At 45.4% G+C, this 23,259-nt stretch overlaps 1 protein-coding gene across 9 annotated transcripts in view; it reads left to right on the top strand.

Annotated features, from left to right (window-relative positions):
- The window catches only part of ASTN2 (astrotactin 2), an 800,822-nt gene that overhangs the window by 369,367 nt on the left and 408,196 nt on the right, over nt 1-23,259 (top strand). For 7 of the 9 annotated variants that reach the window (XM_032478291.1, XM_032478290.1, XM_032478299.1 and 4 more), the window contains 3 exons: nt 14,729-14,813; nt 15,302-15,376; nt 16,109-16,246. In XM_032478291.1, coding sequence (XP_032334182.1) covers nt 14,729-14,813; nt 15,302-15,376; nt 16,109-16,246 — 298 coding nt within the window. The remainder of the gene's footprint in view (nt 1-14,728; nt 14,814-15,301; nt 15,377-16,108; nt 16,247-23,259) is intronic. The other 2 variants (XM_032478293.1, XM_032478296.1) reach the window with 1 other exon arrangement.

Here is a 23,259-nt window from a genome sequence, read left to right as displayed (position 1 = left end):
CATCTAACTAACATTTTAAGAGGATCATACTAGTCACTCTATTGAGAAAAATCTACAGGGGCAGAGGCAAGAGTGATAGCAGGGAAGCTTCTTGGGAGACTGATGGGATAGTCCAGTCCAGAGATGATGGTACCGTGGGCCAAGGTGGAAGCCGTGGAGGTGGAAAGAAGTGGTCAGAATCTAGATACTGCGTTTCATTCATTGCAGTGATTTAGTGAGCGGCAATTACATGCTGGGCATCATGCCCAGTGCTGGGGATGGCCAGTGAGAGAGGCTGCCATCTCTGTCCCTTGGAGCTTCCTGTCTGATGAATTGGTTTCAGGCTTTGATGTCAAGGATGAGGAGTCCAAGTGTTATGTCCGGCATGAGGACCAGTTTTCATGCTGTCTCTAAGGAAAGGACCCGGGAGAGGAGGACACTGACTTAGTCTGCTTGGGCTGTCATGACAAAATGTCATAGATGGGGTGTCTTGAACCATAGACACTCATTTTTCACAGTTCTGGAGGTTGGGAGGTCAACATCAAGGTACCACTGAATTGGTTCCTGGTGAGGGTTCTTTTCCTGGGTTGCAGACGGCTGACTTCTTGACCTGTCACTGTGTCCTCACCTGGCCTTTCCTCAGTGTGTGCACGCAGAGAGAAAGCGCAGTCTCTCTCTCCTCTGCTTCTCATGAGACCACTAACCCCATCATGAGGGCCCTGCTATCATGACCCTACCTGACCCTAATTGCCTCCCAAAGGCCCCTTCTCCAAATACTATCACCTTGGGGATTAGGGCTCCAACATAGTGATTTGGGGGAGACACAGACTTTCAGTCTATTACAAACACCAATGACCTAGGATGAGAGAGGAAGGAAAACAGTGAAATAAGGGGTACTGGTGAGGGGGCTGGACAGAGCTTTACTGGACACCGTGCCACACAGGGCTGGGACGAGAGCAAGGCGAGAAAGGGGCCCCAGCGCAGAATCTAACCTGTCATTCTCAGGTGGCAACTCTGCACTTGTACAATCCTGAGTGCCCCCTCGAACTTGGGGAGGGAACGTATTAGTTCACAACTGTGGCCTCTCCAGCCCTTCTTCTGAGAAGACTCTGGCAGGGGCAAGCTTGGGGGCGAGGTCAGAGAACAAAGAGGGGCAGAGCTGGGAGGAACCATGCTGCCATCTAGTCCAAGCCCCTCCTTCTGCAGCTGCTGAGGGCAAGTCTTCACCTTCATTCAGGGTGGGTCGGCGCCTTGGCCAAGTCACATTAGTGGCAGAGAGGAGGTCTCTAGACTATCATGTTGATGGCTGGTTTCCCTACCTCTTGAGAACATCTTATGCGGTCAAGACATTTTATCCTTGGGATGTAGGCCCCCAGCTGCAAACTGACCCAATGCCTCCTGGAGTCTTTTGCAATGTGTGAAGGTATTGGCTCCTGGTGGTGCTTTCCCAGGCTCGCCTTGCAGACTTATGATCAGAATCACTCATTCATGCAAGGAAGTGTTTCAGTGCTGGACCTCGGGGGCATGGCGAGTTCCCCATCAGCTTCATGAAGGTCTGTCATTCAGAAATATTGACTGAGCCCCCAGACTGAGTCAGTCCACAGGGAAGACAGTGGATGAGATGCTGCCACCTCCTATATCTGCTCATAATCCAGCTGCCCTCATAGGGGGCTCTGTTTTGTTTTTGGAGAGGCAGAGCAAACTTGTAAGAGTCAAGGCTTTGAAGTCAGACAGATGTGGGTTAAAAATCTTGGCTCTGCCTCTAACTACAGTCTTGGTAGGGTTTTAAACAAATTGCCTAATTTTCCCCAAGCCTCCATTTCCTGCTCTTTTTCATCAGAGAAAAAGGTATTCACCTTTGCTAGGTTGTTGTGATGATTATAATCAGTACAAAGTACCTGATACATTATATGGCAAATACACATGTTCAACAAATGGGAATTATTGCATCAGGGGCAAAAAGCACCCCCAGTGTGGGCAATGCTTAACCCACAAAAGACTTAATCATGATGGAATGGAAGGCGTGGTGACAGATTTTGGAGCAAAAGGGGTCTCCACGAAACTATTTAAAACACAGCACTTAGCAATAGCACCAGCCTTTTCTGGTTATTTGATGCCATCTATAGGGAGCCAGCCCACTGTACTGCACCATCTTTCTCCTCTCTCTTGGCTGAAGGCAGCTTTCATTTCAATGTCGGTGATTAAAGATATCTGAATAGGAGGGTGTGTGTGTGTGTGTGTGTGTGTGTGTGTGTCTGTGTGTGTACCTGTCCCAGCCTTTTGGCTATAGTGGTAAATGGTCTCTTCATTAAAACCTCACTAGATGGGTGTTTACCAGACCACATGGAGTGATGGAGGGTATGTGGATTTTATGCTGATCACACCAAGACTGTCCATCAGGACAGAACATCCAGGAATTTGAACTGCTTCTCACAAGTCAAGCAAAGCCATGTGGGCTCGCCCTGTGCGCTGTGAACGGACTGCTGCAGTCTCTGAAATGGTCAACAATGGACGTTGACAGTCAAGCTCAACTCCCTCGTGGAGCCTGGCGCAGGCCACTTGGACTCACATTGCCTGATTTTAATGATGCATGCTGATTCTCCATTACATGCCAGTAAAGGTGGTGTAATCATGTTCTGCAGAAGAGTGTGCATCTTAGGAATGGGAGCCGGTGCTGTCCTGGAATTAAATCATTCCCAGAAAGTGGGGGCTGCATGGGGTGGGGGTGAGGGGCAGAGGCTGTCATCTGTGTGCTTGTGTGAGAGGCAGGCAGAGAGAGTGAGATGGATGGGAAGGGAGGAGAGAAGATGGAAGGAAAGAGAAAGATGAGAATGAGAGAAATCAGGAGAGAGAGGGAGAAACAAAGGAGAACCAGAGTTAGCAGGACATGAACGTATTCTCTGTTCTAGGCACCTTTACAGACCTTCCCATTAACCCTTGAAATAGGCAGACTGTCCTTTCTGGCCTCTTATTTGCGGAAGGGGAAGTGAAGGTAGGTCTTGGGGATTGAACCTGGGCCTCTGACTCAAACTCAGGTTCTTTTCACTGCAGAGCGATGCCAAGGAAATGAGGCAGAGAGACAGTGAGGAATATGGGAACGCACACGGGGGCAAGGCCAGGACAGAGAAGCAGAGGCCCAAGAGAGAAACAGAGGCAGTGACAAAAAGACAAAGGTTGGGAAACAAAGAGAGATGGAGATGGTGAGGAGAGAGAACCACAGAACAGAAGAGAGACAAGCAGCAGAGGCGTGAGCAAGAACATGAATGAGGATTCATCGAGAATGAGAGTAGCGGAGTGAAAGTTAGCTGGGTTCAGCCGCGCGTGCACAGTGTGTAAAGTGGTATGATGTTCCAGATGGAAGGAACTGGAAATGACAGCCCTCCAGTTTCCCAGGAAGCTAGCTGTGACCCTGATCACCTGCCTGCCTCTGGGGCTGAGGTCACTCAGGAAGGGACCCCTCTGCATCAGTGTGCGCAGGTCACCCCTGGTTCTCGCCATCTCCCTCCAAGTCCTGACTAGAGGAAGGCAAAGGTCCATCCCTGCAGGAGTCTGGACCCCCTTGCTTTATAGCGCAATGGCACGGCCAGGATGTCTGGGGCTCAGTGCACACTGTACTCAGTGCACATCTAGAAAGTCATTCCTCTTTTTGCTTTAATTCTATAAATGAAATTTGATTTTAAACTCACAAAGATAGCCGATGCTCAGGGGGAAAAAACATCAATGCATTTCTTTTGTGCACGGAAGAACTCTTTTGCAAAATGAATAATTACCCTCTGCTTAATCTATTTTGTATATTTCAGTTTGCTGTTTCAGGTTTTGTGCAAGTCGGGGAACGACTGCATTATTAATCATCGTGTGTCCTAAATGGGATAAGTCTATATGTTGTCATCACTGCATCCTTGTGAATGAGGGAGGACAGGGCTTATGCTCCCCTCCTGCCAGGAGAGAAGGAGGCGGCTCAGAGAGATGAAGGGGCTTGAGCAGGGCCACACGTTAACTGGTGGGGAAACAGAGCAGCAGGGTCCTGCAGCATGACAACACCAAGCCTAGTGCCGTCTACATCTCTGTAAGCTCCAAAACAGGTGTGGTTGGCGGCCAGAAGGAGCCACCAAGGGGGCTCATTTTGAGACTCAGGGTCACGCTGAACTCCTCCATCTTACCTGGCATAGTGTCTGGGTGCTCTGACTCCAGGGTGAAGCCAAACTGGGTTCGAATCCTGACCCTGTTGCTTCCCCACTGTGTCAACTACAGGCTGGTCATTTAGCCCCTGGGAGCTTCAGTTTCCTCATCTGTAAAATCAGGACATTAGCACCTGCTTCACAGAGTGGCTGGGTGGATTAACACATTATGCTTCACAAGATCTATAAGCATCTCTTAGCCTTGCCCTTTCCCCAAATTATAACCAAAAGGTCCAGGATAAGAGCTATGGTTAGAAAAGAACATTAAGAAAGCCAGTTTCCTGATGCTAATCACAGCAAGAGCAGGTTATGTTTCTGGAGCTTGTACTGGGAATAGAGCATCTTCATTCTTGTACAGTGAGAGGGCCAGGCTTGATTAACCTCAGTGTAGAATTGAGGAAACTGAGTCTTGGCCAGAGACGGAAACTGTACAGAGACCACAGGCCACTGGGTAACATGTGCAGAGTTCTGATCCCAGTGCCTGTCTTCTCTGCTTTCAGCTGCCTCTCTCCGTGCATAATGCTTGGATTCAGCATTTGGGAATGACTGTTTTCCAGAGTAGGTACAGGAGTTCGCAGGGGCTATTTCCCCTTGCCTGTAGTAGTACTAGGGCGGGAATTCTCAGTGCTTAGCCAGCCCTCTGGCTCTGCTGATCGGGCTGATCCAAAGAAACAAGGGGGCACATGGTTCTCCCTTTGTGCTGTGACCTACCTTGGGTCCCATCCTTTCCTCTGTCTGGAAAACTCTTCCTTGCCCTTGAGAGAGAGGTAGTGCAGCCTGGGGGCAGCAGCACTGTCTCTGAAACCAGGCTGGCTGGATTCCAGCCCTGGCTCAGGCCGTCCTAGCTTTGTGACTCTAGGCAAGCAACTTACTTAACCCCTCTGGGCCTCAGTCTCCTCCTCTGGAAGATGGGGTTGAAAATAGAATCTGCTTCATAGGCTCGTTGGGAGGGTCACGTGAGTTAATGTAAGTAGAGAACTTCCAGCTCCACCTGGCAGTTGAGGAGCTCGGCGTTCCCTCTTCTCATCTCCCTCTCTCTTCACTGGAGTGCCTCTGACCTGGGAGCAGAGTTCAGAGCTCTTTCCTCTGCGTAATGGGGCTCTTTGCACAAACTCCTCAACAGCCGGTAAAACACCTCGCAGTAGTGATACATTTTGTTCTCAATCTTCCCACTCAAGTGTCTGAAGGCAGAGAATCAGACGGATACGTCTCTGTGCATCGATCCCACCTGTGCTGGGCACAGAGGAATTGCACAGAGAGGGAAAGTGGTCTGAAGAAGTGCTGTCTGGACCAGAGATGAGGCAAGAACCACATGGGGAGGAGAAAGGGTGGAACCCAGGAGGAGAGGAGAGGGGCCAGGGCACCACACCAGGGAGGAAACACCGCCTGCCGGAGCCCCGCCTGGGCAGCAGCATCGGGGATGACAGCGGCGCTGGCCAGAATGGTAGTGAGACTAGTAACAACTTCCGTGTGCTGAATGCTGCCTACGTGTCTGGTGACGTGGTCATTGTTTTTAACCTGTTATCGCCATTCCTTGTGACAATTTTAAAAATTGGGTTTAAGGTGCCCATTTTCTGATGAGGAAACTGAGGCCCAAAGAAGGGTGACAACTTATCCAGGCCACTCAATCCATAAGTAGACTGAGGATTCAGCCTCAGGTTGCTTTGATTGCCAGGTCGATGCTGTTTCCCCATCGTGGGGCTGTGATCCTTGACCCCCCCTCCAACCCATTCCAGACTGATTTGAGAAGCCTGGATGATGCAGGCTCTAGGGTAGAGGGTGGTCAGGGGTGGGGGGATGGCAGCCCCTCGCTCAACAGGCCTAGCTCTGTGCATACCTGTGAGGAATCCCAGGGTGCCCAGCTGGAACCAGATTACTCTGTTTGTAGGATACATCTGCGTCCATATCCGTTCCAGGCTGTTAGTGAGATCTCTTCCCTCCCTCCATCCTCAATCAGCCGTAGTTTTAAGGGAGTCTCTTACCCACACGCTTTTCCCCCAGACACTCATTTGTAGATAATTGTGTGTGTGTGGTGCACTCAGGGTGAGCGAGGCTTCTAGGAAGAGAGAGAATGGAGCCGGTGGAGAGGGTTCACCAGGGCTGAGACCTTGTAGTGGGGGCCCTGGCGTGGCCTGGCTGGTGGCCTCTCAGAGCCTAGGCCATCCCACATGGGCTACCCACCTGAGCTGAGCAATAGCCAGTTAGGCCCCAGGTAGCCTTGATTAAGGACTGTGATCTCTATCAGGCCCCATCACCAGCCTGTGCCACCACCACCTTTTGGCCTCTTTTTTTTTTTTTTTTTTTTTTTTTAATTCTTGCTCTCAGAGGCGTAATTATGAATGGCAGTGAGGGTCAGCAGCTCAGATGCAGGCATCCAAGTCTGTTTCAAATGCTCTGGGAAGTACAAGGCCTAAATGTCTCACTCCAGCAGTGTGAGGGAAAAAGGGACATCAGAGATGCCCACGTGAGGTCGCTTAGATGTCACCAAGACCAACCTCCTCACTGTACAGATAGAGAAACTGAGTCCCCAGGGAGGGTGGGGCCCTGCCCCAGGTCACACGGCACAACTGGCTGAGTAGACTTCCAAAGGAGCCCTCTTCCCTTCATGAAGGGAATTTGGTATTTCACTACAGTCCTGTTTCTCTGCCTCCCAGGACTCTGTTCTCCAAACTCCCAACCCTCCCACACATCTTCTGACTCCCTCCTCCAGCCCCTAGGGAAATACTGGCTTCAAGAAACTAGACCAGAGCCTGTTTGAGGTAGAATCAAGGACTGGAGTTTGAGCAAGGTTTGAAAGAGTGTTTGGGGAACTCTGAGTACCAGCTACTCATTTTACAGTTGGGAAGACTGAGGCCTAGAAAAGCAAAGTGATTTGCCCAAGGTGCAGAGGGGTTAGCACTGTAAAATGTATTCCCTGATGACACTGCTTACCTTCAAAGCTGCCCAGATGACCTCCTTCCTTTACTAAATAGTCCTTTTGTCACTTAATTTTCCCTTCACTTCCTATTCTCTCTCAACCCCTGGTCTCTTCTCTGTTGAGTACATCCCTCTCTTATGCTCAGGTTCTGCTTTTCTCAAGAAGTGGGGTCAAGGCAGACTGGCTGCAAAAAGCAGTTCCTGGTCTGCAGATGAGTCTCGAACAACTCTGTTCTTATCAGAAAACCCAGGGGAAGTTACAGCAGGAAATGTACAGGGAGGGATAGTGACTGATAAGGGGGAAGACTGGCTGGGCCAGTCACGAAGGACTTGGAAGGTTAGACTAGGGCATATGGACTCTATCATGAAAGCGACTGAACTGGAGACCTTTTGGGATGAGCTGTGGGTGCAACTATTCCTTTGAAAAGGTAACTGGCCATCAGTCATAGTGGTGGGGGGTACACTGAAAGCAGGTCTCCAGCGACAAGACTTTTTCAGTAGTACACAGGGACAATGTTGAGGACCTGCACCACGGAGAGATGGGGAGGATGGGTCTGTGGCAGCAAAGAGGTAGAATTAGTGGGAGGCTGGTACCATTTGGATACTAAAGGTAAAAAAAAAAAAGAAAAAAACGAATCTACTCAGAGAACTCTTCTAAGTTTTCAAGTTTGGGAAGAAGGTAGGACCGTTATTCACAGAGGAGGGGCAGCTTTTGTTACACTGATGCTGTACAGCAAACAACCATAGCCTTTTATCACCAACAACTCTAAGCAGTTTTCCCCTTTGTGACACATTTGGGTGGACAGATCCAGTTGAGACCGAGGAGCACTTGACTCAAGCTCAGGTTGTGCCCACCCTATTCCACATGACCCACATCCTCCTTGGACCAACAGCTACTTGGAGTGAGGCTTTCTCATGGCCCGAGGCAGGAATGCAAGAGAGCAAGTCCAGCCACGCAGCACACTTCAAACCTTAGTTCGCGTCATGTCTGGTACCTTCCTGTTGGTCAAAGTAAGTCATGAGCCAAGCATGAGGACAGGGTAGGAAAGAAATCTCACTCTTGCCACAATCAGCCATGGCAAGGATGTGAATGCATAATACTACTATAGAGAAATGAGGACTTGCCACCAATAATTCAGTCTATGACAAAGTAAATTTTCCTTCAGCAACCCCTGAATTCCTATTCCTCTGCCCTTGTCCACACTGTCTTAAAGCATGTCTTCTTAGAGGGCCATCACGTGGCTGGGGAAGGAGTCAGAAAAACCCTGGGTTTGGATATTTGCTCCTCTATTCACAATCCTGGGCAGCTTATTCACCCTCTCCAAGCCTCAGCTTCGTATTATTTAAAGAAGCCGATGACATCTTCCTCCCAGTGTTGTTATGGATGTCAATATTATTTGGGTAACATTGGTACATAGTAAATGCTCATTTAACAGGAGGTATGATGGTTCCCCTGAGGCTGACCCTGGTCAGCTAGAATCAACCCAACGACCCTTCATTCTGTAGATATTATTAGTTCGATGCAATTTGTACATAAATTATTTACTTTTGAATAGGGTATATTTGGAAGAGCAATTCTTAACCCTTAGTAACAGTGGAATTTTAGAAATCAGCAGGATGCCAGTTTCAGTGTGGGTGGATTGGAGCTTCCTCTTCTTCCCTAACTCATATTTTCAAGCTCATGGTAATTGTCAAATTAAAGGCAGATGGGTGATATCAGTCTTGTTATGGATTGGGAAACACACTCAGAGAGGCGAAAGCACGTTGATGAGGTTCATGCAATTTCTAATTGTAGCGGCTTCCTCTGCTCATGCCCTTATGATTACGTTTATTGTCGTGATGTTTGATTGTGAGAATGCAAGAGCTTTGAAGCCCTGACTCTAGGACCTTGGGCAAGTGACTAGTTGAATCTGAACTTCCCTTTCCTTGTTTTATGGTGAGGACATAATGCCTTCCTCCTGGTACAAGTCATGGGTGTGACCTGCATGATGACATCGATGACATATGTCAAGCCTCTTCCACCACTCCGAGCACTGAGCAGATATAATGCCAGCCCATGCCCCCGCCACCACATGCCTGGTCCTGAGCTGGGCTCCGGCAACACACAGTACAGAGGCCCAAGGTGGCCCCGTCGGAGTCAGAGCAGGAAAGGATGCCACACACACTTATAGTTTCAAGGGCCCAGGGAGATGTCTTTTCAAGTCACAGCGACAAGAAGAGTGAATAGGAAAGTGAACAGCAGCCAGTGTCCCTGGCCTGTGTCGAGAAGTGATGACTGAGTCAGAAGCAAGTGAAAATGGAATCACAATGGGATGAGAGGGTGAGAGGTTAGGAGGGGAGCCAAGGAGCCGGGCAGGACTGGGAAGAAGGCTTTGCACTTATCTAACACTCTCCTCTGAGCTGTGGTGGATGCCCTCATCCATGCCTGTGTGTCCTTCAGCAGAAGGAGCCATTGACAAAGGCAGCAACTGTTGCCAGGAACACAGGGACCAGCCTTAGAGATTATTTCATTCAAGCTGCTCCAAATTGACAGACTGAGAAACAACTGAGAAATTCCTTTGGCCTTGCTTAGGGCATAGCTTGAAATTGAGATCATCATTTACCTAGGAAGCACATTGTCTTTCCACTAAAACCAGATACTAAATTGGCCCCTCTTATCTAGGGGGAAAAAAACAACCAAAAAACTCAAACAGCTAATGATGTTTTCAGCAAGAAGAATGTGCTGAAGACTGTGCTGAGGACTTTTCAAATGTGTCACTGGTCTTTCAGCAGATGGGTGATACCAGTCTTGTTACGGATTGGGAAACACACTCCGAGAGGCGAGAGCACCTTGATGAGGTTCATGCAATTTCTAAGTGGCAGAACCAGGACAAAACAAGAGGATTCCGGGGCTCACATTCTAAACCATTTCACCTTGAGCTTTACATGATTAACAGGAAGGTACTGTCCACTTTGAAGTGGTTTAGGAGAGCCCTGCACAGGAGAAACTCAGACTGTTCACAATTGAGAGATTTTGTTGTAGCTACCCCAAGAGTTTATGGTGTGAGAACGCACGTCACATAAAATGAGAACTCAATAAATGGGGCTTAAGAGACATCAAGAGTAAATATTTTAAAACCAATACCACTCATCTATAGCCGATAATAGAGAGTCCTAATAACTAGCCCATTGAAAATCTACATAATTGAATTCCCTTATGGGAACCACTTTATGAAGAAATTAAACTCTTTTTTAAGGTCTGCATTATCGGTCACATACAAAGGTATGTTTTTAATGTGTTACGGAGATTTTCAATTCATTTTATTTAAAAAAATAATTTCTATTTTTAAATGTAATACATTCTCATTATAGGAAACTCTGAAGTGTCAGAGAAGTACAAAGGAAAAAAAAATTAAGAAAGTGTTTGAGTGTATTGAAATACTGAGACCACCAGTGGAATGGAAGGGATGTGGAGATAATGGCCAAGTGTCCTGGGTTCTAATCCTGACTGGCCCAGAGGCTAGTCCAGTTATACGGCCAAATGCCTTCACTTTCTGAGCTTGAGTTTCTCCTTCTGAAAAAAAAATGTAGCTGGGAAGATTCAAACTAGATGATTGTTACCAGCCTTTTCTACTCTGATGTGAAATAGATTTCTATCTTAGACATTTCATCAGCACTCATGTTTACACTTTCCATTTTCTTGGCAAATACCTGTCATGGATGTAAGAAAGTTCCTTCCAGTCTTCAGCAGCAACATCGTTATTCTAAAGGAATTCAGCCTGAATTCATGATGATTACAGTGTATTTGTGTATTCACTATTTCATCCATCCATCCATCCATGCATCCATTCAATGAGTTGCCTACCCTTCATCAGTCACAGTACTAACTACTCAGATATGGAGATAATTAAGAAAATGTTTCTGCAATCCAGAGACTCCCAGTTTAGTGGGGAAAACAGGCAAAAAAAAATCCCTATCCCAACGACAGAGGTATTACAATTATGAAGTGAGTGCAGCCCCTCACTTATTTATGTACCGGGCAGTGCAGCAGGTGCTGGATACAGTGCTGAGCAAGATGGGGGCCGTTCCTTCTTCCATGGGGCATCTGCTGTAGTGAAGGAATACGGGAGCATGGGCGTTCACAGTCAGCACAGGGAAACCATGTAAACGTGTGTCCCTGGAGAGCTGATCTTCAACAGCCTGGGTGCCCTGGCTATACAAAGGCAGGATTGATTGAGGCTGGGACTCACCCAGTGCAGGGGCTAATCCTCCGCTCGGGCTGTCAGAGGCTTGCATCTTTCAAAAAAGAAAATGCTTGGTTGCAAATAGTAGAGAGTTCACTGAGCCAGCAGAAGGGGAAATGGAAGTCAATAAATAGCCATGGCATTGAGGGAAACCCTGCTGGAGACACCCGGCCTGATTGTTAAGGTGATCACAGCTAAGGCTAAAACCACGGGTGTCCAGAAAACCTGAGATCAGTGATTCAGAAAAGCAGTGCAAATAACTGACTCTTGTTAGTGCCCAGAACTGATGAACATCTATTCCAACTTTCCATTTTGCAGATGGGGAGACTAAGTCCCGGCAAGGAGGAAATTACTTATCCGTTGTTCCCAGAGTTAATGTGTCAACATAGGTCAGAACCCAGCAGGCATCTTGGAATGAGAGGGAAAGAGGAGAAAACTAATTTATTGGGCATCTATTTCACTTCCTACCTGAGCCATGAGCTTTACCCTTCACTACTTCAGTTTATTCTTACATCAGTTCTGTGGGGTTGGCATTCCTGTCATTCTCATTCCACAGAGGAGACGACTGAGACCGAAAAGGTGAAGTAACCTCCTCCCCAAAACCACACACCCAGGGGGAGAGAGAGGACTGGAGCCTGGGTCTGTGTGTCTCCAGCACTCAGGTTCTTTTCTCTCTGCCTTACCTCTTGTTCTCCAAGCAGCCTCCAGGGTGGATGCTTCTCATTTGCAAAATACATATTTGCTGTATAATGAGTGTCAGTAATTAATGACCTGTCCCGAGGCAGGGGAAACTTGCCTCGTAAGCACACATGGAGAATGTAGCAGCGCCTCTTTTCTGTATGGATTTCTCATTCTCAATAATATTCCCAAAAGGAGGGAGAGGGAAAAAAAATGGCCTGTGCCCTGTCCTGAGTCACTGACGGAAGAGACAGGAACCTCAGCCCTTGCCCTTTCTGGAGAGAAGGAGGAGCCTCCTTTCCCACCACCCTGCTGGCTTGCTTCAGCTGACTTCCCGTCCCTTTGCCAGAGCTAACCATTTTACCTCTCCCATTATGAATCATGAGGCCTGTGGCTCATGGCAGATCATAAATCAGTCCTGGGAGTCTCGAGGACAAATCCCAGGACTTTTAATCTTTAATATTAGACGCGTTTAAAGTGGTGAATATTTCATGAAGGGACTGTTGCATTTTAACACATCATTAGAGACTCCTACCCCTCCCCCTTTAGTAAATTATTCTCAGCCAAGTCTGAGGGATCTCAGCCCTTTTCCTCCGTTTTCCTTACCTCCGGCAAGAATCAGTCCACTAGGCTGAACGCACGCACAGCACACACATTCAGTGCCAGACCTCAGGGATAATGCTGGAGGGGAGAATTACTGACAGCATCCCCGCCTGCAAGCAGTCCCCTCTTATTTGCCAGGTACCCAGAGAAGGGGAGAGGTAGATCTCTCTCTCTCCCTCTTCCCTTTCTCCTGTCTTTCCACAATCTTGTTCTGAATATTTTGAATACTATCTCTGACCCATTCTTCTCTCCATATTCTGTTTTACTACCATTTTAGTTCAGCCAACATTTATTAAGCCCAGGCTGTTTGCTAGGTACTTGCTAATGCTGGGGATACAAAGATTTAACAGCATTTAAATGTATAAAACAAGTTAACACTCAGAATGCTTTGTTTAAGGTCAGAGGCATAATGTTGATAGTGAATCAGTGAAAACAGTAAGGTCATTTGATACATACAGACATTTAGAAACCAGGAGTATGGGTGACAGTTGTAGAACCTGTGTTACGCTGGCATCGTGTTCACCGCTTTGTTTTGTTTTGGTTACACAAGGTTGAGAAAATCCTGATTCACAAGACTTGAAGTTGTAAAAAGCATGAGCATGTTAGCACCTCGACACACGTCCTCAATGAAACAAGGATGACAGGAGAATTTTTTTTAATGAGACTTGGATGAAACACATTTACCTGGCAATTGGGCTTAACGTGACAGTGCTCTCCAGTGTCCTGAATTCTAGCATGCGACATCTGAGTGCTGAGCTTTTGTTCTTTTATTATTAAAGAGATTTAAAAATAAAACTTTTAAAGGAACATTAAAAGCTGAAAGTTGCAAAGTCCCTAAATCTCCCCCCTTGAGCTAGATGTCGCCATGAAACACGATGTGGAAACTCTCTGGTCAGGCCAACCAGAATCACTGTAGGAGTGAAGCATCGCAGGCTTATCTGGGAAATTTATCAGAGCCATAGCGGATAGTTAGTTATTCATTCAACTCTCAGTGTTGAGACACTGTTCTAGGCAGTGGGCTCCGCCAGGGCAGTTCCTTACCAGCATTTCCCAAAGTATGTCCCACAGAACGCTAATCCTATGACTTGTCGCCCCAGCAAGTCTTCCAAGGTGACGTAAGTTTAGGGAAAACTGTATATGTAGCACCCTTATGAAGAATCATACTGTCCTGGATATAAGAAATGGTGCAGTGTTTCACCAACTTTTTTTTGTGGAATCTATTTTTGTAATGTATCTGTGGACATTCTACAAATATGTCTTGAGAAAATGTAACAACGAATTGAATCAAAAAATATCCACTGACCTTAAGGAGTGTACAGGGAAGCAATACTGATAGTAGCAAGGAGGTAGGACCCTTCTGGAATTTTGAACTTTGAAGGTGTACCAGGAAGCAAGAGATGCTGGCCACCCAGAATGAGCTTGGCCAATGGGAAAATATTGTTCAGGCAGTGTGGGGTACTAGCAAGTATTCATGCAACCGGGGTAAGGCATGGTCAGAAAAAAAGGGCATATGGATACATGGATGGATGATGGATGGATGTAAGGGAAGAAAAGAAGGGAAATGAGGGGAGGAGAGAAGAAGGGAGTAAAACCATTACAAACGAACAACAACAGCAAAACAAAATAAAACGTGGAGATGATAGATGAAAACAAATTTTCCAAAAGGGGAAAACAAAGGTTTTGGAGGAGGTGGCATTTGATTTGGGGCTTATAAATGAACATGAATTTTTCATTCAGGTGGAGAGAATTCAATTTTCTGATTACACTTTTAGTGCAAGTGTACTTTATCATAATTTAAATATTTGAAAATAGGAACTATGTTGTAGCCACCGGGTCACTTTCTGTTTCCCTCATTAAGCCCTGAGCTCCTTTAGCATCTGGTTTGTACCTTTGACCTCCTCATGCCTGGTGCTGAGCAGAGAGCCTGGCAGGGCATGTGGTCAGGACTTGTTGAGTGAATAAGTGAATTAATGAACAAATGAATAAACTCCTTGTTAACCACAGTGGCTGGTAGACCAGAACACCCTCTTTCCATGACCATTTTTAAAACTCGGCAGCTCACATTATTTTCTAAGAAAACAAGAAAACCATTAAAGAAGACTATTGGGGCAGGCAGTATTTTACCAGATTCTTTTCTCTTTCTGCTTACAGGAGAGTGCAGCTGTCATGAAGGCTACGCCCCAGACCCAGTTCACAGACACCTGTGTGTGCGCAGTGACTGGGGACAGAGTGAAGGGTGAGTGGCAAAGGACATCAGGGCAGGGACAGGGGAGGACCCACCTCCCCTGTGGCATTACCAAATGCCCCAAACTGCTCCACAAAGAGGACTCTTTCTCTGCCATGGTTGTGTACCTGATGGAGAGTGAATCCTATTTAGTATTAAAGGTGCATGATTAATGAGTCTTCTAGAGAACAAAGGCTGAAGTTTAGCTCACCTCCCAGCCATACATAATCAAAAACACTCTCTAGAGTGGATTGATGATGAAGAACCAGCTTTTAAACATAAGCTCCAAAATGGACAAAGTAGACTTTAAAGTGCTGAGTCCTTCTGTAAAATGGAGACATTCTTTTATGGAATAAACAGTCTTAACCCATAATTACTTCTGCAAAATTTGGCTGTTTGTAATGCTGCTCTTAGGCAGTGTCCACATGTGAATCTCACCTGCTTCTGACTAATATCATCTCCTACCCCTCTTTCTTTCCCTCTCTCAATTCTTCCCGCAGACCCTGGCCTTACACGACACTCGAGAGGGGCTACGATCTGGTGACAGGGGAGCAAGCCCCTGAAAAGATTCTCAGGTGAGGTGACAGTCCTGTTGGGGCACCTTCCCGGGGAGGGGGAAGGGTCTGATGGGGAGGTATAGTTATGCATCCTTAGTCAGTCAAGCCTGTGCACTTCCAGGATGCAATGGCCCAGGTTGCTATGGGAATCTAACTCCCATTTGTCTAGACTTAGATACTTGAACTGGAGGAGACATTGCTGATTATCTAGTCCAGTGGTTTTAAAACATTCTATAGCCATAGAACATCTTCTTGCCACTTGCATGAAATCTTGTGTGAAACTTCAGTACTTGAGCTGATGAAGACATAGAGCAAATTAAGTGGCAGAACTGGGAATCAGATTTTGGCTGAAATTGATTCAGAGTCTGCTCTTAACCTTTGTGCAGATTGCCCCTGCTAACTTAGCAGTCACTTCTGATCCCTCTGCTGGCTATCAGGACTGCTTGGAAAGGCAGAGCTGAAATTGTCCCTGTCCTCACAGAGCCCACTGCAATTGGGAATCAGGACTTAGACTCAGGAGAATGAAACTATCAATACAGAGCATTGCATGGGCTAAATGATTAGCAGAACGAAGAAATAACCATCTAAGTCTGGGCAGCATTGGCCCAAATTGTGCCTTGGAGAATGCAGAGGACTCAGTTGGTTGGGGGAGTGAGAAAGGGTCCTAGAAGGGATGGGAGGAGGGGCCCCCTTTTTCTGTTTCTCTCTGCTTCCCCGGGAGTTCCCCCAATGGAAACTCTTACATTGCAGGTCTACTTTCAGCTTGGGCCAAGGACTCTGGCTTCCTGTCAGCAAAAGCTTTGTGGTTCCGCCCGTGGAGCTGTCCATCAACCCCCTGGCCAGCTGCAAGACCGACGTGCTCGTCACGGAAGACCCTGCAGATGTCAGGTAGGGAAGTCTTCTCCAGCATCCTGTACCAAGGACTTCTTGGAGCACAGGAAGCCCCTCTGTTTCAGGGTCACAGGAACACCTGTGGAAAAGTACTTTCCATGTCATTGAAGGAGGCAGCTGCCTAGTAGATGTGTAAGAAAACACTGTCCAACATGCTGTGCCCCGCACTCCTGAAAGTGACCTCCGTGGTGGGCCTCGGTGCTTTTATATTTCAACATTGTTACTTTCCTTTTGGGTTTATATAAAATATGAGAGAGGTTAACACGTTATCCGGCTCATCCTGGGATCTTCCACGATCTTATCTAATAAAAGATCATACTTACAGTATATTGGAGAGTTATGAAGGTAAAAGATTGGAGAGTGAGGTGCTTTCTGTCTTGACTCTGGTACTGGGAACAGACTTTGGGCTAATCCATAGGTTCTAAATGTCCAGGTCAAATTAATTTGTTCTTTACTCATGAAAGGATGGAGACTACACCTTTTCTTAAACATTTTACACCTTATAGTTAACTTCATTATAGACTTACCCTACAGTGTTGTAATTAGTTGCTTACATATCATTCTGTCCTATTATGTGGCGAATCTCTCAAGGTCAAAGAAAATGAGTTATTTAGCTCTTTAATCCCCAGTTCCCAGTACATATTGGACATCTACTAGATGTTTATTGATTTAATTATACCAGTGACCTTAGATCTGATCCTAGCACTATTATGGAGCTTTCTAGTGGAGTATTTTTTCCCCTCCCAATTTGATTAGGGGAAGGATTCTAGAATTTAAATGTTACAACAAATGGACTCTGATTTTACTTTTGGAATTGACTTGTGGACAGTTTATTGGCTCCTGAGCTGGAACTTGGAGACACGGCCCCCAGTGTATCCAGTGACTGTTACTTTACCCCTGCACAGCTGTCTTCAGGTCATTGTGAATCAAGATGCTATCATATGTCCATGGAATCTTAGTAGTGAGCTCCTAAAACCCGAGTCTCCTGCTTTACAATTGATTTATTCTCCCCTTCTCAACTTTTCATGGAAGGATGAACATAATATGATTTTTTTATTGATATTTCTCCAAAGAGGCAATTTTAAAAAAGAACAGAAAATTAAAGGGATAGCACTTAGGAAATGAAGTGGTGATTGCTAGGAACTAAGATGGGTTCATGCACACACAAGCTGATTCATGAGAGGTTGCCACTATTTCCGTTTTTAATGGGGTTGGAGTCAGGAAGACTTTAGCAAAGCACGTGCTGAGGTTTTTCTGCATTGCATATGTTAAAGATGGAGGAAAGGCCATCTGGTCTAAGGGCTCTTCTCCAAGAGACCCTATGACTTTTCCTCAAATCAACTGCAAAAAGGTCTCCACCAGCTTTCCTCAGAGTTCTGTACTGTTGACGCTGAATTTGTGATTTCAGTGAAGCTATAGATGTCAGACTGGCTGGTGATAACACTCCCTCTGGAGCTGAACAGGTCTGAATTACAGTCCCGTCTCCGCCATGGATGAGCTCTTTAATCCTGGCCAAATTCAACTTGCTAACTTTCCATTTCTTTGCAAATGGGGACGATAACAGTGCCTTCCTCACAGAGTATAATGATAATGATAACTCGTATCCATTGCTCATTTCCTATGTGCCAAACACTTTGCTAGTGTTATCTCGTTCCATCCTTATATCAACCCCATAAAGTCGTGCTATTATTTTTATTTTACAAATTAAAACAAATCTGAGGCATAAAGGTGATAACTTCACTTACACGATCTCTCCAGCCCCAGAATCCATGTTCTTAACTATTGCATTGAAACACCTCCCAATAACTGTTATAATGATTAAGTCATATGTGTGAATCCTGGTACACGATATACTCCCAAAGGTACAGTGTTACCAATTTTAAGTGCATTAAATTCCCACTACAATGTAGTTCATGTAGAAACTGGTGATGATGGAGAAGGCAGAGGCGGGAAGGTGTGTACTATGTCATACTGCTGAGAACGACCATGATCTGTCGGATAATTAGTTGCCTTTTTTGCTTCAGTGTGAATTATTATGTTAAACAGCAGGCTAGACAAGGAGGAGACCAGAATATCAACCTTCAGGGACTTTAAAACGTCTTTGGAAATGTTAAAACAAAACTGAGAAAAGTATAGTACTCAAATTTATTTCATTTCAGGGAGAATATTGTAGGTAGTTGAAAGAAATACTCTAGTAAGTTGAAAGGGATGAGACCTTCAGAGGGCATGATCCAATAACAATTAGATGCTTCTGAACCACTAAGAATTCTGTGCCTGGTTACATGGAGGGTGTGTCTTCACCGAGTTGAGACCAGAGCAGAGTTGCTCAGGATGGGAGAGGGGATGGAATCCTGCAGCTATGAGTCTTCCTTCTCAAACCTTTGAAGAATATCCAAATTTCAAATGTTTGAAGAATTTTGGTTTGATTAGGGCATTAAATTACTGTCCTGCTTGGGGTGCCCACACGTCTCTGTCTAGGCTTGGAGCAATTGCAGGCAGGCTTTGTAAGTCTTACCTTCATCCTCCCTGTCACATGCCCATTGGTTTCACCTGCAAGGGTGGATAAAATATTACAGTTGTCATCATTCAAAAGAACCTGTGCTACGTACATGGAGTTTTCCAAGCTGCACTAATAAACCTTGTTTGACATGACATTGCCCAGGCAAGCGTATCACGGACGTTTAAAGAATTAGTAAGTCTGGGTCTGATGATATGTTAGAAATTAATAAATAATAGATCATAATTATAGATAGCCAATAATATGTCATAGAATCACAACTGAGAGATGAAAAGAAGAGCAGAGTCAGGAAGGAAAAGATAAGCGCTCCAGTAGAATTGGGAAGGAAGTTTAAAGGTACTTTCCCCGTTCACATTTTGTTTGTTTGTGACAGATTACTGTGAAAGTATGGAATCTCACACTAGGGGAGGCAGAAGAACCTAGAGTCAAAAGTATGGGCTCTACCCACCTGGGTGTCTAAATTTAAAACATTTTTTGGTAACAAATGTTGGTGAGGATATGGAACTCCTGTACTTTTATAGGGGGGGTATAAATTAGTATGACCACTATGTAAATCTGTTGGGCAGTATCTACTAAAGTTGAGCATCTACATGTCCTATAACCCGACTCCTAATTCCACTCCTAGTAAAATACCTAACAGAAATATGTCTATGTGCTGCAAATACTGCATTCAAGAGTACTAATGGTAGTGTTCATTTGGACTGCCAAAAAGCTATAGGAAAAAAAATCCAGATGCCCAGCAGTAACAAAACTGTGAATAAATAGAGTAAGTAGATAAATAAAACAGAACAGTGGGATGCTATTAATGCTGAATATTAATGAACACAACCACCACACACATAACCACTTACGAATTTCAGAAATATACGATTGAATTGTGGAAGACGCAAATGAACATGTGCGTTTAAATAAAGATCAAAACCAGTAAAAACTAATCTCTGATGTTAGAAGATGTTGGGTGGCAGAGGGGGCCAACGATTCAAGTGAAGCATACCAGTGTGCTGATAATATTTGATTTCTTGATCTGGATGGTGATGATATGGGGGTTTTCATTCTTTGTAAAAATGCTTCAAGCTGTACAGATATGATTTTCACACTTTCCTCTATGTGTGCCGTATTCTGATTAAACATAAAGTTTACTATGTCAGGTAGTTTATTTTTTTTAAAAGCCTATGTTATAGAGCCCAATTGCACAGCCTGAGCTCAAATCCCAGCCCCACCACATGCTTCCCATGTGAGCTTTTCTGTAGCTCTGTTTGCCCTTGTGGACAACATGGACAGAATGCCATAGGGGAGTGGCGAGATTTAAATGATGTAATACCTTGTAAAGTACTGAGTTTGCCATGTGGTGAGCTCCCTTGAAGCATTAGCTGTTATGTTTGTTGTTATTGTAGCATAGCATAGCATATTTGTGTTCTCTTTTTCTTCCTAATTCCTTTCTCTTTCTTTTGCTGAAAGGCTCCATCCAATTTATGATGCATCTTAAAAATCAATAGGGTCTTAGTATTGAGAGTTCACCCTCATCCCTTTGTCATGGGGCTTAGGGAAGACTTAAATGAATATATAAAATCTAGTACAGTGCTGTAGGTCTAGCAGCCTTATGGATATGGGAAGATTTGCAGAATGAACAACGAGGCATATGTATGGGACACGTACAGTGCTTGGGGGTGGAAAAAGAAGGAAAAATTCCTGACCACAGGAATTAGAAAAGTATTTGCAGGAGAGAGAACATTGGCAATTAACCTTGAATTGTGTATAGGATTTGGCTGTGTGGAATTTAAGGCGGGAGGGAAGACTTTCAAGTCTCAAAGGTTGAAGGGCCAAAGAAAAGAACTCTCCCCTAGACAATCTCCATTCTTCAGCCTGCTCCAGCAGAAAGTTGCTGAGAATGAGAATTTTAGCATTCAGGGCACTAATGATGTCAGCTACAAAGGTGGAGGAGCAAGCTCTAGTTAAATTGCATGCAGATCCCTTTCAATTCTGAAAATCTTGGCTGGGCCCCTCCTGTGTGCCAGGCACTATGCCAGGGGCCGTAGGAATACAAAGATGAATAAGGCTCACCTCTGCATGCAGAAATCTCATGGTGTAGCAAGGAGCACGGAACAAGAGATTGACTTGAGAGGTGAAAATAAAAGATACTCATGGAGACAGAAGCATGGCGAACAACGCTTATTGCTGCACACTGGGCTTTCTTCACAATTTCACTGAGAGCTGATTCTTCTTATAAGAGACATGGAAGAATAGCTATTATAGTTGGAATAATAATCAGATACAAAGCCCAGCTTTTGGGAGCCCCTCAGTGATTTTTCTGTGATCTCAAATCAATGAAAATGAAATGATGAAATCCTGTTAATTCCTGCACAATGTTGAAAGAATAATGGGACACCAGAATGCAAGCTAGCATCGCTCACTTGGTGACAGTTTTCACACTGAATTAGCTCCGAGTAGAATTAAGAAGAGTTCCTTGTTCTTTTGGCCTTTCATTTCCAAGACTAAGAATTTATTGAACACCTATTATATGCCAGTATTAAAGATATACGCTAAGTATTAAAGATCTAGAAATGTTAAGACAAAGATCTCAATGCATTATTAAATGAGACAGAACTGCAAACAGAAAGATGTTGTACTTTGGGACGGTTGAAGAGGTTAGAGGAAAAGTTCAGGGCAGAGAGCGGACACAAGAGAGGAGGTGCTTAAACTCACCTGGAAGTTAAAGGAAATGCCTCACGGAGGGAGGACCTCTGAGCCAAACTGCACAGTATTAGCAGGAAGTCACTAGGTCACTGATTCTCAAAGTGTGGTCCCTAGACCAATAGCGTCAGCATTACCTGGAAACTTGTTAGAAAGGCAAAATCTCAGACTCCACCTGTTGTTGACTGACAGAGACCCTCACAAGTATCAGTTCCCAATCCCTAGAACTTGTAAATGTTACCTTATTTGGAAAAAAGGGTCTTTGTAGATGGGATTAAGAGTCTTAAAATATGTTGATTATCCTGGATTATCTGGATGGGCCCAAAAGATTATAAATTCCCTTATAAGAGAGAAGCAGAGAGAAATTTAGCACACACCAAGGAGATGTGAAGATGTGAAGATGGGTTAGAGACTGCGGTAACACAACCACAGCCCAGGAATGCCAGCAGCCACCAGAAGCTGGAAGAGGCAAAGAACAGCTTCTCCCTCCAGAGTCACATCAGGGAGTGCAGGCCTCCTGATACTGATTTCAGACTTCCAGCTGTTTTAAGCCACTCCCACTTGTGGTGATTTATTACAGTGGCCACAGGAAACTCACACACCACTCAAGACCTGAATCAAATATTTTGGAGATCAGCCCAGCAAGCTTGTGTAACAAGTCCTCAGGTGATTCTAATGCCTGCTAACATTGACCATTAAAGCACGAGGCGGCAAAACAAGGGAAGGCTCCCCTTGCTTAAGCAGTAAGCGAAGGATGGGAAGGCCTGGAAACACCAGGGTGGCAGTGGCTTTGGGCACCGCAGGATTTGTATGCTGCACGGTATTGTTGGGTCTCAGTATTTCTGTCTCTCTACATCCCTCATGTCTATTTTCCTCTGGGTTAACGTCCTCTTCAGGTACACACGCACCAACAACTCCAGGCTTACAACCTCAGTGGAGCATTTCCAGAGTATAGAGATGACCTCTCCCCCAGGGTTTAAACCAAAGTCCTGGCACTGAGTGACAGCAGTGAGAGCTCATTATAAGGCACCTTCCCAGATACTTTGCTGAAATGAGCTTATTTCATCTTCACCCATTATTAGTCATATTTAATGCATGAGAAAGCTGAGGCACAGAGAGGTTGTATAATTTGCCCAAGGTCACACAGCCAGGAAGTGACAGAATCAGGATTTGAATCCTGAGAATCTGCCTCCTGATTTCACGTTCCTCATCTCTAGGCTATGATGCTTCTGTTGGGCTGGTTTGGGGACATTTGTCAATGTCCCAAATCAGTGCCTGAAATTAGCCAGATCTAGGTCACTGACCCACCCTTAAACCAGCACGAGTCGGGGTACCTTCACCATGTGGATTGAGATTGCAGGTAGGGCAGTTCCCTGTGGGGGAAGTCAGGGTAGGCAGCAAAGCAAGCAAACAAACAAAAACCAGTCCTCCTCTTCATGGACAAGGCATGACACTGAAGTAGCAGATGCTCCTGTGTGAAGGTTCCAGATTCCAGAATTTGACTCTAGCCCAGGCAGTGCCCCTAGTCAGATAAGTGGGGCCATCCATCTTAAAGGGAGAGCCTCAACAAAAGCACGCTGGATACTCACCTGTGTGAAGGACACTGTGTTGGCTCTGGAAACATAAAGACCAGAAAAGGGGAGGGGGGTAGGAAAGTGAGCGTGGGCTTGGACTCTTACAAATATGGATATGAATCCTGGCATCACAATTTGCTACCTGAACTGCCAAGTCAGTTCACCTCTTTGAGCCTCCATTTCTCAACCTGGAAGGTAGAGATTGTTGTGTTTCTTTCAGACAGTGG

Source organism: Camelus ferus, chromosome 4 (assembly GCF_009834535.1).
Source record: "Camelus ferus isolate YT-003-E chromosome 4, BCGSAC_Cfer_1.0, whole genome shotgun sequence".
NCBI lineage: Eukaryota > Metazoa > Chordata > Mammalia > Artiodactyla > Camelidae > Camelus > Camelus ferus.
Note: the sequence above shows the minus strand (reverse complement) of the source record. Positions and strands in the feature narration are given on the sequence as shown.